The 12,500-nt window shown below is 44.0% G+C and overlaps 1 protein-coding gene across 1 annotated transcript in view; it reads right to left on the bottom strand.

Moving 5' to 3' along the window:
- LOC115127460 (ankyrin-2-like) overlaps positions 1 to 12,500 on the bottom strand; it is a 242,285-nt gene that overhangs the window by 143,148 nt on the left and 86,637 nt on the right. Inside the window, 7 exon segments of the mRNA XM_065017053.1 lie at positions 178 to 375; positions 2,534 to 2,632; positions 3,765 to 3,863; positions 4,736 to 4,933; positions 5,610 to 5,708; positions 11,416 to 11,610; positions 12,040 to 12,234. Coding sequence (XP_064873125.1) covers positions 178 to 375; positions 2,534 to 2,632; positions 3,765 to 3,863; positions 4,736 to 4,933; positions 5,610 to 5,708; positions 11,416 to 11,610; positions 12,040 to 12,234 — 1,083 coding nt within the window.

Below are 12,500 nucleotides of genomic sequence, written 5' to 3'. Positions count from 1 at the left end.
GAGGGGCGAGAGAGATGGGAGGGAGAGGTGGCAGGGAGAGAGAGATTGAGAGAGAGTTGGCAGGGAGAGAGAGATGGGAGAGAATGTGTTGTGTACGCCAAAGAGTGCATTTTTGGATGTGTGCAACGACTCTGCTGTGACTCAGTGTGTGTTTATGTGAGTCTCTGTCCCCCCTACCTTAGTGGGAGTGTTGACGTGAGCCCCCTTGTCCAGCAGCAGACTGGTCATGTCACTGTGCCCCTCCTGTGAGGCCAGGTGTAGAGGGGTGACCCCCTGTTTGGTCAGGACGTTGGTCTCTGCTCCGTACTGCAGCAGAGACGAGGCGACGCACGTCTGGTTCTTCTTGGCAGCGATGTGGAGTGGGGTGTATCCGTTCTGAGAGCAGAGAGGATTGTGGGTAGGAGGAATACGTCAGTGTTAGTTTTGAAAAAAACATCAGAGATACTTCAATAAGAAACACCAGGTTCTGAGATTATTTATTTATTTAATATATATAATATATATAATATAATTTATTATTATTTCTGTTATTTTTTTTAATGGGTCCGAGTCAACAGTAGTGTTATATAGGGGACAGTATTATGGGTCAACAGTAGTGTTATATAGGGGACAGAGTTATGGGTCAACAGTAGTGTTATATAGGGGACAGTATTATGGGACCTGGTCAACAGTAGTGTTATATAGGGGACAGTATTATGGGACCTGGTCAACAGTAGTGTTATATAGGGGACAGTATTATGGGTCAACAGTAGTGTTATATAGGGGACAGTATTATGGGTCAACAGTAGTGTTATATAGGGGACATAGTTATGGGTCAACAGTAGTGTTATATAGGGGACATAGTTATGGGTCAACAGTAGTGTTATATAGGGGACATAGTTATGGGTCAACAGTAGTGTTATATAGGGGACATAGTTATGGGTCAACAGTAGTGTTATATAGGGGACATAGTTATGGGTCAACAGTAGTGTTATATAGGGGACAGTATTATGGATCAACAGTAGTGTTGTATAGGGGACAGTATTATGGGCCAACAGTAGTGTTATATAGGGGACAGTATTATGGGCCAACAGTAGTGTTATATAGGGGACAGTATTATGGGTCAACAGTAGTGTTATATAGGGGACAGTATTATGGGCCAACAGTAGTGTTATATAGGGGACAGTATTATGGGTCAACAGTAGTGTTATATAGGGGACAGTATTATGGGCCAACAGTAGTGTTATATAGGGGACAGTATTATGGGCCAACAGTAGTGTTATATAGGGGACAGTATTATGGGCCAACAGTAGTGTTATATAGGGGACAGTATTATGGGTCAACAGTAGTGTTATATAGGGGACAGTATTATGGATCAACAGTAGTGTTGTATAGGGGACAGTATTATGGGCCAACAGTAGTGTTATATAGGGGACAGTATTATGGGCCAACAGTAGTGTTATATAGGGGACAGTATTATGGGCCAACAGTAGTGTTATATAGGGGACAGTATTATGGGTCAACAGTAGTGTTATATAGGGGACAGTATTATGGGCCAACAGTAGTGTTATATAGGGGACAGTATTATGGGCCAACAGTAGTGTTATATAGGGGACAGTATTATGGGCCATTAGTAGTGTTATATAGGGGACAGTATTATGGGCCAACAGTAGTGTTATATAGGGGACAGTATTATGGGTCAACAGTAGTGTTATATAGGGGACAGAGTTATGGGTCAACAGTAGTGTTATATAGGGGACAGTATTATGGGCCAACAGTAGTGTTATATAGGGGACAGTATTATGGGTCAACAGTAGTGTTATATAGGGGACAGTATTATGGGACCTGGTCAACAGTAGTGTTGTATAGGGGACAGTATTATGGGTCAACAGTTGTGTTATATAGGGGACAGTATTATGGGTCAACAGTAGTGTTATATAGGGGACAGTATTATGGGTCAACAGTAGTGTTATATAGGGGACAGTATTATGGGTCAACAGTAGTGTTATATAGGGGACAGTATTATGGGCCAACAGTAGTGTTATATAGGGGACAGTATTATGGGTCAACAGTAGTGTTATATAGAGGACAGTATTATGGGTCAGCATCCTTGGACATAGAAAATAGAGTGAAACAGGGAGGGACTATCTGAACTCGGCCAACAAGAAACATTTGTTTTTGTTTTCTTCCACGGAAGGTTTTTAAATGTTTTCCGTAAAAAATGTCCCCACCTAACAGGACCCAGAAGAGGACAGGCAGATACTATCTGAATGTCCCCACCTAACAGGACCCAGAAGTGGACAGCCAGGTACTATCTGAATGTCCCTACCTAACAGGACCCAGAAGTGGACAGGCAGGTACTATCTGAATGTCCTCACCTAACAGGACCCAGAAGAGGACAGACAGGTACTATCTGAATGTCCTCACCTAACAGGACCCAGAAGAGGACAGGCAGGTACTATCTAAACATGTCCGGTAAAAAAACAAGTTGTTATTTTCCACGGTAAAACTTTTGAAAGGCTTTCCCCCGCCAGGCTTTGTGTTGTTTTCTCACCTTGGCAGTGGCGTGGGGCGACGCCCCTTTGTCCAGCAGCAGCAGCGCCACCTGCTGGTTGTCATAGTGAGCTGCCACGTGCAGCGGAGTCAGACCGTTCTGGGGGAGAGAAACACATGTATTACTCATCCCTTCATCTCCCCTTCTCTCTCTAGCTATTCTGTCTTCCCTCTCTCCTTCTCTCCTTCCCTCTCTAGCTATTCTGTCTTTCCTCTCTCCTTCTCTCCTTCCCTCTCTAGCTATTCTGTCTTCCCTCTCTCCTCCTCTGTGTCATCTCTCCCTCTTTTTCTCTCTCTAGCTATTCTATCTTCCCTCTCTCCTCCTCTGTGTCATCTCTCCCTCTCTTTTCTCTCTCTAGCTATTCTATCTTCCCTCTCTCCTCTGTCATCTCTCCCTCTCTTTTCTCTCTCTAGCTATTCTGTCTTCACACTCTCCTTCTCTTTCATCTGTCTCTCCTTTTTCGCTCTCTAGCTGTTCTGTCTTTCCTCTCTCCTTCTCTCCTTCCATCTCTAGCTATTCTGTCTTTCCTCTCTCCTTCTCTCCTTCCCTCTCTAGCTATTCTGTCTTCCCTCTCTCCTTCTCTCCTTCCCTCTCTAGCTATTCTGTCTTCCCTCTCTCCTTCCCTCTCTAGCTATTCTGTCTTCCCTCTCTCCTTCCCTCTCTAGCTATTCTGTCTTCCCTCTCTCCTCTCTCTAGCTATTCTGTCTTCCCTCTCTCCTTCTCTCCTTCCCTCTCTAGCTATTCTGTCTTCCCTCCTCTCCTTCTCTGTGTCATCTCTCCTTTTTTACTTTATTCTTTCTCTCTTTGTGGCCTCCCTCTCTTCCTCTTCCGGCACAGCCAGAAGAGGACTGGCCACCCCACATAGCCTGGTTCCTCTCTAGGTTTCTTCCTAGGTTTTGGCCTTTCTAGGGAATTTTTCCTAGCCACCGTGCTTCTACACCTGCATTGCTTGCTGTTTGGGGTTTTAGGCTGGGTTTCTGTACAGCACTTTGAGATATCAGCTGATGTATGAAGGGCTATATAAATACATTTGATTTGATTTGATTATATAATCGATTTCTATGCTAACACTAGTTCTTGTTATTGTATTTCTGTGAAAACAATAGTTCTAGTTACTGTATTTCTGTGATAATACCAGTTCTAGTTACTGTATTTCTGTCTTCTCACCAGTTCTAGTTACTGTATTTCTATAATATCACCAGCTCTAGTTGCTGTATGTCTATCATAATACCTTGCCGGCATCGTCAGGCATAGCTTTGCGCTGCAGGAGGAGTTTTGCCACCTCCAGGCTTCCATACTTGGCTGATACATGTAGAGGAGTGAATCCTTTCTGTAAGGGAGGAGGATACATGTAGAGGAGTGAATCCTTTCTGTTAGGAGGGAGGATACATGTAGAGGAGTGAATCCTTTCTGTTAGGGAGGATACATGTAGAGGAGTGAATCCTTTCTGTAAGGGAGGATACATGTAGAGGAGTGAATCCTTTCTGTAAGGGAGGATACATGTAGAGGAGTGAATCCTTTCTGTTAGGGAGGATACATGTAGAGGAGTGAATCCTTTCTGATAGGGAGGAGGATACATGTAGAGGAGTGAATCCTTTCTGTTAGGGAGGAGGATACATGTAGAGGAGTGAATCCTTTCTGTAAGGAGGGAGGATACATGTAGAGGAGTGAATCCTTTCTGTTAGGGAGGAGGATACATGTAGAGGAGTGAATCCTTTCTGTTAGGGAGGAGGATACATGTAGAGGAGTGAATCATTTCTGTAAGGGAGGAGTATACATGTAGAGGAGTGAATCCTTTATGTTAGGAGGGAGGATACATGTAGAGGAGTGAATCCTTTCTGTTAGGAGGGAGGATACATGTAGAGGAGTGAATCCTTTCTGTTAGGAGGGAGGATACATGTAGAGGAGTGAATCCTTTCTGTAAGGGGGGAGGATACATGTAGAGGAGTGAATCCTTTCTGTAAGGGGGGAGGATACATGTAGAGGAGACAGACAGTGTGTGTGTGTATATGTGTGTGTATATGTGTGTGTGTGTGTGTGTATATGTGTGTATATGTGTGTGTGTGTGTGTGTGTGTGTGTATGTGTGTGTGTGTGTGTGTGTGTGTGTGTGTGTGTGTGTGTGTGTGTGTGTGTGTGTGTGTGTGTGTGTGTGTGTGTGTGTGTGTGTGTGTGCGTGTGTGTGTGTGTGTGTGTATCCTACCTTGGTAGCCAGTGAGTGTGAAGCCCCAGCCTCCAACAACACAGCGGTGGTCTCTAACTGTCCCTCCCTGGCAGCGATGTGCAGAGGACTGTATCCGTTAGTAGTGGAGGCGTCGGGATGAGCCATGTGCTGCAGTAACAGCTGGACGATCTCTGTCTTCCCCAGACGGGACGCGATGTGGAGGGGGGTCTGGTCCTCCTACAGGGACTGAAGGCTTTAGGGTGCTGTGCTCGGCTGGTTAAACCACCATGTAAACTAGCCCTCACTAGCCAACGGGATAGTTTGGAAAGTGTTCAACTCGCCGGTCTAAAAATGACTGGCCTCGAGCTAGTGGGCTTAATTTCCTTCCCTAGTTATACACCTCATGTTTCACCTGTAGATGTCAACTACACACCAGTAAGTGAATCATTTCTGTAAGTGACTGATCTGTCTGGTCAGTTTTTACTGTGACTGGTCTGTCTGGTCAGTTGTTACTGTGACTGGTCTGTCTGGACAGTTTTTACTGTGACTGGTCTGTCTGGCCAGTTGTTAATGTGACTGGTCTGTCGGGTCAGTTGTTACTGTGACTGGTCTGTCTGGTCAGTTGTTACTGTGACTGGTCTGTCTGGACAGTTTTTACTGTGACTGGTCTGTCTGGCCAGTTGTTAATGTGACTGGTCTGTCGGGTCAGTTGTTACTGTGACTGGTCTGTCTGGCCAGTTGTTACTGTGACTGGTCTGACTGGCCAGTTGTTACTGTGACTGGTCTGTCTGGCCAGTTGTTAATGTGACTGGTCTGTCGGGTCAGTTGTTACCAGTTGTGTGTACAACTCCCTGTATTACGATTGGCTGTCATTCGCACGTAGAAATCCCCCCCAACAAACTAAATGACTCACTCTTGCCATGGCGTCGACCAGAGCTCCGTTCCTCAGGAGACATCGAACCACCTCTATCTGACCAGCACGGGCCGCCATGTGTAACGCTGTCTCACCACGCTACACACACACACACGCACGCACGCACGCACACACACACACACACACACACACACACACACACACACACACACACACACACACACACACACACACACACACACACACACACACACACACACACACACACACGTTAGAACACACATCATTAGAACACACATCATTAGAACTCACATCATTAGAACTCACCACATTAGAACACATACAAACACAACCACATCCACTCCCAGCTAAGATGTCTGTTGTGATTGGTCAATACTGACCCAGGAAGTGGGTGTGTCAATTTGTAGACATGGAATCACTGATCACTTTAAAAGAATGTTTACATTACTGCTTTACTCATCTCATATTTACAGTATAATGTATTTATTCTACTGTATGTTAGTAAATGCCACTCCGACATTGCTCATCCTAATATTTATATATTTCTTAATTTTATTATTTGTGTGTTGTTGTGTATTGTTAGATATCACTGTACTGTTGGAGCTGGGAACACAAGCATTTAGTTAGATACTACTGTACTGTTGGAGCTAGGAACACAAGCATTTAGTTAGATACTACTGTACTGTTGGAGCTGGGAACACAAGCATTTAGTTAGATATTACTGTACTGTTGGAGCTGGGAACACAAGCATTTAGTTAGATACTACTGTACTGTTGGAGCTGGGAACACAAGCATTTAGTTAGATACTACTGTACTGTTGGAGCTGGGAACACAAGCATTTAGTTAGATACTACTGTACTGTTGGAGCTGGGAACACAAGCATTTAGTTAGATACTACTGTACTGTTGGAGCTAGGAACACAAGCATTTATTTAGATACTACTGTACTGTTGGAGCTGGGAACACAAGCATTTAGTTAGATACTACTGTACTGTTGGAGCTGGGAACACAAGCATTTAGTTAGATACTACTGTACTGTTGGAGCTGGGAACACAAGCATTTAGTTAGATACTACTGTACTGTTGGAGCTGGGAACACAAGCATTTAGTTAGATACTACTGTACTGTTGGAGCTAGGAACACAAGCATTTATTTAGATACTACTGTACTGTTGGAGCTGGGAACACAAGCATTTAGTTAGATATTACTGCACTGTTGGAGCTAGGAACACAAGCATTTAGTTAGATACTACTGTACTGTTGGAGCTAGGAACACAAGCATTTATTTAGATACTACTGTACTGTTGGAGCTGGGAACACAAGCATTTAGTTAGATACTACTGTACTGTTGGAGCTGGGAACACAAGCATTTAGTTAGATACTACTGCACTGTTGGAGCTAGAAACACAGGCATTTAGTTAGATATCACTGCACTGTTGGAGCTAGGAACACAGGCATTTAGTTAGATACTACTGCACTGTTGGAGCTAGAAACACAGGCATTAAGCTAGATACTACTGCATTATTGGAGCTGGGAAACACAAGCATTAAGCTAGATACTACTGCACTATTGGAGCTGGGGACACCAGCATTAAGCTAGATACTACTGCACTATTGGAGCTGGGAACACCAGCATTAAGCTAGATACTACTGCACTATTGGAGCTGGGGACACCAGCATTAAGCTAGATACTACTGCACTATTGGAGCTGGGAACACCAGCATTAAGCTAGATACTACTGCACTATTGGAGCTAGAAACACAAGCATTTAGCTAGATATTACTGCACTATTGGAGCTAGAAACACAGGCATTTAGTTAGATACTACTGCACTGTTGGAGCTAGAAACACAGGCATTAAGCTAGATACTACTGCACTATTGGAGCTGGGAAACACAAGCATTAAGCTAGATACTACTGTACTGTTGGAGCTGGGAACACAAGCATTTAGTTAGATACTACTGTACTGTTGGAGCTGGGAACACAAGCATTTAGTTAGATACTACTGCACTGTTGGAGCTAGAAACACAGGCATTTAGTTAGATATCACTGCACTGTTGGAGCTAGGAACACAGGCATTTAGTTAGATACTACTGCACTGTTGGAGCTAGAAACACAGGCATTAAGCTAGATACTACTGCACTATTGGAGCTGGGAAACACAAGCATTAAGCTAGATACTACTGCACTATTGGAGCTGGGGACACCAGCATTAAGCTAGATACTACTGCACTATTGGAGCTGGGAACACCAGCATTAAGCTAGATACTACTGCACTATTGGAGCTAGAAACACAAGCATTTAGCTAGATATTACTGCACTATTGGAGCTAGAAACACAAGCATTTAGCTAGATATTACTGCACTATTGGAGCTAGAAACACAAGCATTTAGTTAGATACTACTGCACTGTTGGAGCTAGAAACACCAGCATTTCACTAGATATTACTGCACTGGTGGAGCTAGAAACACAAGCATTTAGTTAGATACTACTGCACTGTTGGAGCTAGAAACACCAGCATTTCACTAGATATTACTGCACTATTGGAGCTAGAAACACAAGCATTTAGTTAGATACTACTGCACTGTTGGAGCTAGAAACACCAGCATTTCACTAGATATTACTGCACTATTGGAGCTAGAAACACCAGCATTTCACTAGATATTACTGCACTGTTGGAGCTAGAAACACCAGCATTTCACTAGATACTACTGCACTGTTGGAGCTAGAAACACCAGCATTTCACTAGATATTACTGCACTATTGGAGCTAGAAACACCAGCATTTCACTAGATATTACTGCACTATTGGAGCTAGAAACACCAGCATTTCACTAGATATTAGTGTACTGTTGGAGCTAGAAACACCAGCATTTCACTAGATATTACTGCACTGTTGGAGCTAGAAACGCCAGCATTTCACTAGATATTAGTGTACTGTTGGAGCTAGAAACACCAGCATTTCACTAGATATTAGTGTACTGTTGGAGCTAGAAACACCAGCATTTCACTAGATATTACTGCACTGTTGGAGCTAGAAACACCAGCATTTCACTAGATATTACTGCACTATTGGAGCTAGAAACACCAGCATTTCACTAGATATTACTGCACTATTGGAGCTAGAAACACCAGCATTTCACTAGATATTAGTGTACTGTTGGAGCTAGAAACGCCAGCATTTCACTAGATATTACTGCACTGTTGGAGCTAGAAACGCCAGCATTTCACTAGATATTAGTGTACTGTTGGAGCTAGAAACACCAGCATTTCACTAGATATTACTGCACTGTTGGAGCTAGAAACACAAGCATTTCACTAGATATTACTGTACTGTTGGAGCTAGAAACACCAGCATTTCACTAGATACTACTGCACTGTTGGAGCTAGAAACACAAGCATTTAGTTAGATATTACTGCACTGTTGGAGCTAGGAACACAAGCATTTAGTTAGATATTACTGCACTGTTGGAGCTAGGAACACAGGCATTTAGTTAGATACTACTGCACTGTTGGAGCTAGAAACACAGGCATTAAGCTAGATACTACTGCATTATTGGAGCTGGGAAACACAAGCATTAAGCTAGATACTACTGCACTATTGGAGCTGGGGACACCAGCATTAAGCTAGATACTACTGCACTATTGGAGCTGGGAACACCAGCATTAGTTAGATACTACTGCACTATTGGAGCTGGAAACACAGCATTTAGTTAGATACTACTGCACTATTGGAGCTGGGAACACCAGCATTAAGCTAGATACTACTGCACTATTGGAGCTAGAAACACAAGCATTTAGTTAGATATTACTGCACTATTGGAGCTAGAAACACAGGCATTTAGTTAGATATTACTGCACTGTTGGAGCTAGAAACACAGGCATTTAGCTAGATACTACTGCACTATTGGAGCTGGGAAACACAAGCATTTAGATACTACTGTACTGTTGGAGCTGGGAACACAAGCATTTAGTTAGATACTACTGTACTGTTGGAGCTGGGAACACAAGCATTTAGTTAGATACTACTGCACTGTTGGAGCTAGAAACACAGGCATTTAGTTAGATATCACTGCACTGTTGGAGCTAGGAACACAGGCATTTAGTTAGATACTACTGCACTGTTGGAGCTAGAAACACAGGCATTAAGCTAGATACTACTGCACTATTGGAGCTGGGAAACACAAGCATTAAGCTAGATACTACTGCACTATTGGAGCTGGGGACACCAGCATTAAGCTAGATACTACTGCACTATTGGAGCTGGGAACACCAGCATTAAGCTAGATACTACTGCACTATTGGAGCTAGAAACACAAGCATTTAGCTAGATATTACTGCACTATTGGAGCTAGAAACACAAGCATTTAGCTAGATATTACTGCACTATTGGAGCTAGAAACACAAGCATTTAGTTAGATACTACTGCACTGTTGGAGCTAGAAACACCAGCATTTCACTAGATATTACTGCACTGGTGGAGCTAGAAACACAAGCATTTAGTTAGATACTACTGCACTGTTGGAGCTAGAAACACCAGCATTTCACTAGATATTACTGCACTATTGGAGCTAGAAACACAAGCATTTAGTTAGATACTACTGCACTGTTGGAGCTAGAAACACCAGCATTTCACTAGATATTACTGCACTATTGGAGCTAGAAACACCAGCATTTCACTAGATATTACTGCACTGTTGGAGCTAGAAACACCAGCATTTCACTAGATACTACTGCACTGTTGGAGCTAGAAACACCAGCATTTCACTAGATATTACTGCACTATTGGAGCTAGAAACACCAGCATTTCACTAGATATTACTGCACTATTGGAGCTAGAAACACCAGCATTTCACTAGATATTAGTGTACTGTTGGAGCTAGAAACACCAGCATTTCACTAGATATTACTGCACTGTTGGAGCTAGAAACGCCAGCATTTCACTAGATATTAGTGTACTGTTGGAGCTAGACACCAGCATTTCACTAGATATTAGTGTACTGTTGGAGCTAGAAACACCAGCATTTCACTAGATATTACTGCACTGTTGGAGCTAGAAACACCAGCATTTCACTAGATATTACTGCACTATTGGAGCTAGAAACACCAGCATTTCACTAGATATTACTGCACTATTGGAGCTAGAAACACCAGCATTTCACTAGATATTAGTGTACTGTTGGAGCTAGAAACGCCAGCATTTCACTAGATATTACTGCACTGTTGGAGCTAGAAACGCCAGCATTTCACTAGATATTAGTGTACTGTTGGAGCTAGAAACACCAGCATTTCACTAGATATTACTGCACTGTTGGAGCTAGAAACACAAGCATTTCACTAGATACTACTGCACTGTTGGAGCTAGAAACACAAGCATTTAGTTAGATATTACTGTACTGTTGGAGCTAGAAACACCAGCATTTCACTAGATACTACTGCACTGTTGGAGCTAGAAACACAAGCATTTAGTTAGATATTACTGCACTGTTGGAGCTAGGAACACAAGCATTTAGTTAGATATTACTGCACTGTTGGAGCTAGAAACACAAGCATTTAGTTAGATATTACTGCACTGTTGGAGCTAGAAACACAAGCATTTAGTTAGATATTACTGCACTGTTGGAGCTGGGAACACAAGCATTTAGTTAGATATTACTGCACTGTTGGAGCTAGAAACACAAGCATTTAGTTAGATATTACTGCACTGTTGGAGCTAGGAACACAGGCATTTAGTTAGATATTACTGCACTGTTGGAGCTAGAAACACCAGCATTTCACTACCCCCCGTAATAACATCTGTTAATGGGGACAACGTTTTGATTTGATCGGTACTGACGATGTTGCAGGGAGGGAAGGCTCCGTTCTGGACAGCAGCAGCACCATGTTGAGGTGGCCCATAAAGGCTGAGACATGGATGGGGTCAGACCAGACTCCGGGACAGGCCTGGACAGAGGCTCCGTATTTCACCAGCAGCTCCATCACCTTCACCCGGTTCTTCTTGAGGCGATGGCAGGGAGTGAACCCATTCTGGACACATAGAAACACACAACCTAGATCTGTACCAGTACAACCTAGATCTGTACCAGTACAACCTAGATCTGTACCAGTACAACCTAGATCTGTACCAGTACAACCTAGATCTGTACCAGTACAACGTAGCTGTTGTATTAGATCCGTACCAGTGTGTGTGCAGCGGAGTGAACCCATTCTGGACACACAGAAACACACAACCTAGATATGTACCAGTGTGTTTCTCTGTCTGTGTGTGTGTGTGTGTGTGTGTGTGTGTGTGCGTGTGTGTGTGTGTGTGTTTATTAGATCTGTACCAGTGTGTGTGTATTCGATCCGTACCAGTGCCCTAACGTTGGTCTGTACCAGTGTGTGTGTGTATTAGGTCTGTACCAGTGTGTGTGTGTATTAGGTCTGTATCAGTGTGTGTGTGTATCATAACCGTACCAGAGCCCTAACGTTGGGGTTGGCCCTCTTGTCCAGCAGCAGCTTGGTGACTCTGTAGTGACCACAGTGGGCGGCGACATGCAGCGCTGTCAGGTAGTCCAGGGTGACATCATCAACAGGCGCCTTGTGCTGCAGCAGGTGTTTGACGCACTCCACGTGGTCTCCCTGGGCCGACATATGGAGGGAGAGACCGTTCTAGAGGGGGAGGGGAGAGGAGGGGGAGAGAGGGGGGCAAGGGGGGAGAGAGGGAGGGGGAGAGGGAGGGGAGGGGAGAGAGGGGAGCGGTAGGGGGAGAGAGGGGAGGGAGGGAGGGGGAGGGAGAGAGAGGAGGGGAGAGAGGGAGAGAGGGAAGGGGGAGAGAGAGGGAGGAGAGAGGGAGGGAGAGAGAGAGGGAGGGAGAGAGGGAGGGAGAGAGGGGAGAGAGGGAAGGGGAGAGAGAGGGAGGGGAGAGAGGGAGGGAG

Source organism: Oncorhynchus nerka, unplaced genomic scaffold, assembly GCF_034236695.1.
Source record: "Oncorhynchus nerka isolate Pitt River unplaced genomic scaffold, Oner_Uvic_2.0 unplaced_scaffold_423, whole genome shotgun sequence".
Taxonomy (NCBI): domain Eukaryota; kingdom Metazoa; phylum Chordata; class Actinopteri; order Salmoniformes; family Salmonidae; genus Oncorhynchus; species Oncorhynchus nerka.
The sequence above is the reverse complement of the archived record's forward strand: the minus strand, read 5'-3'. Positions and strand labels throughout refer to the sequence as shown.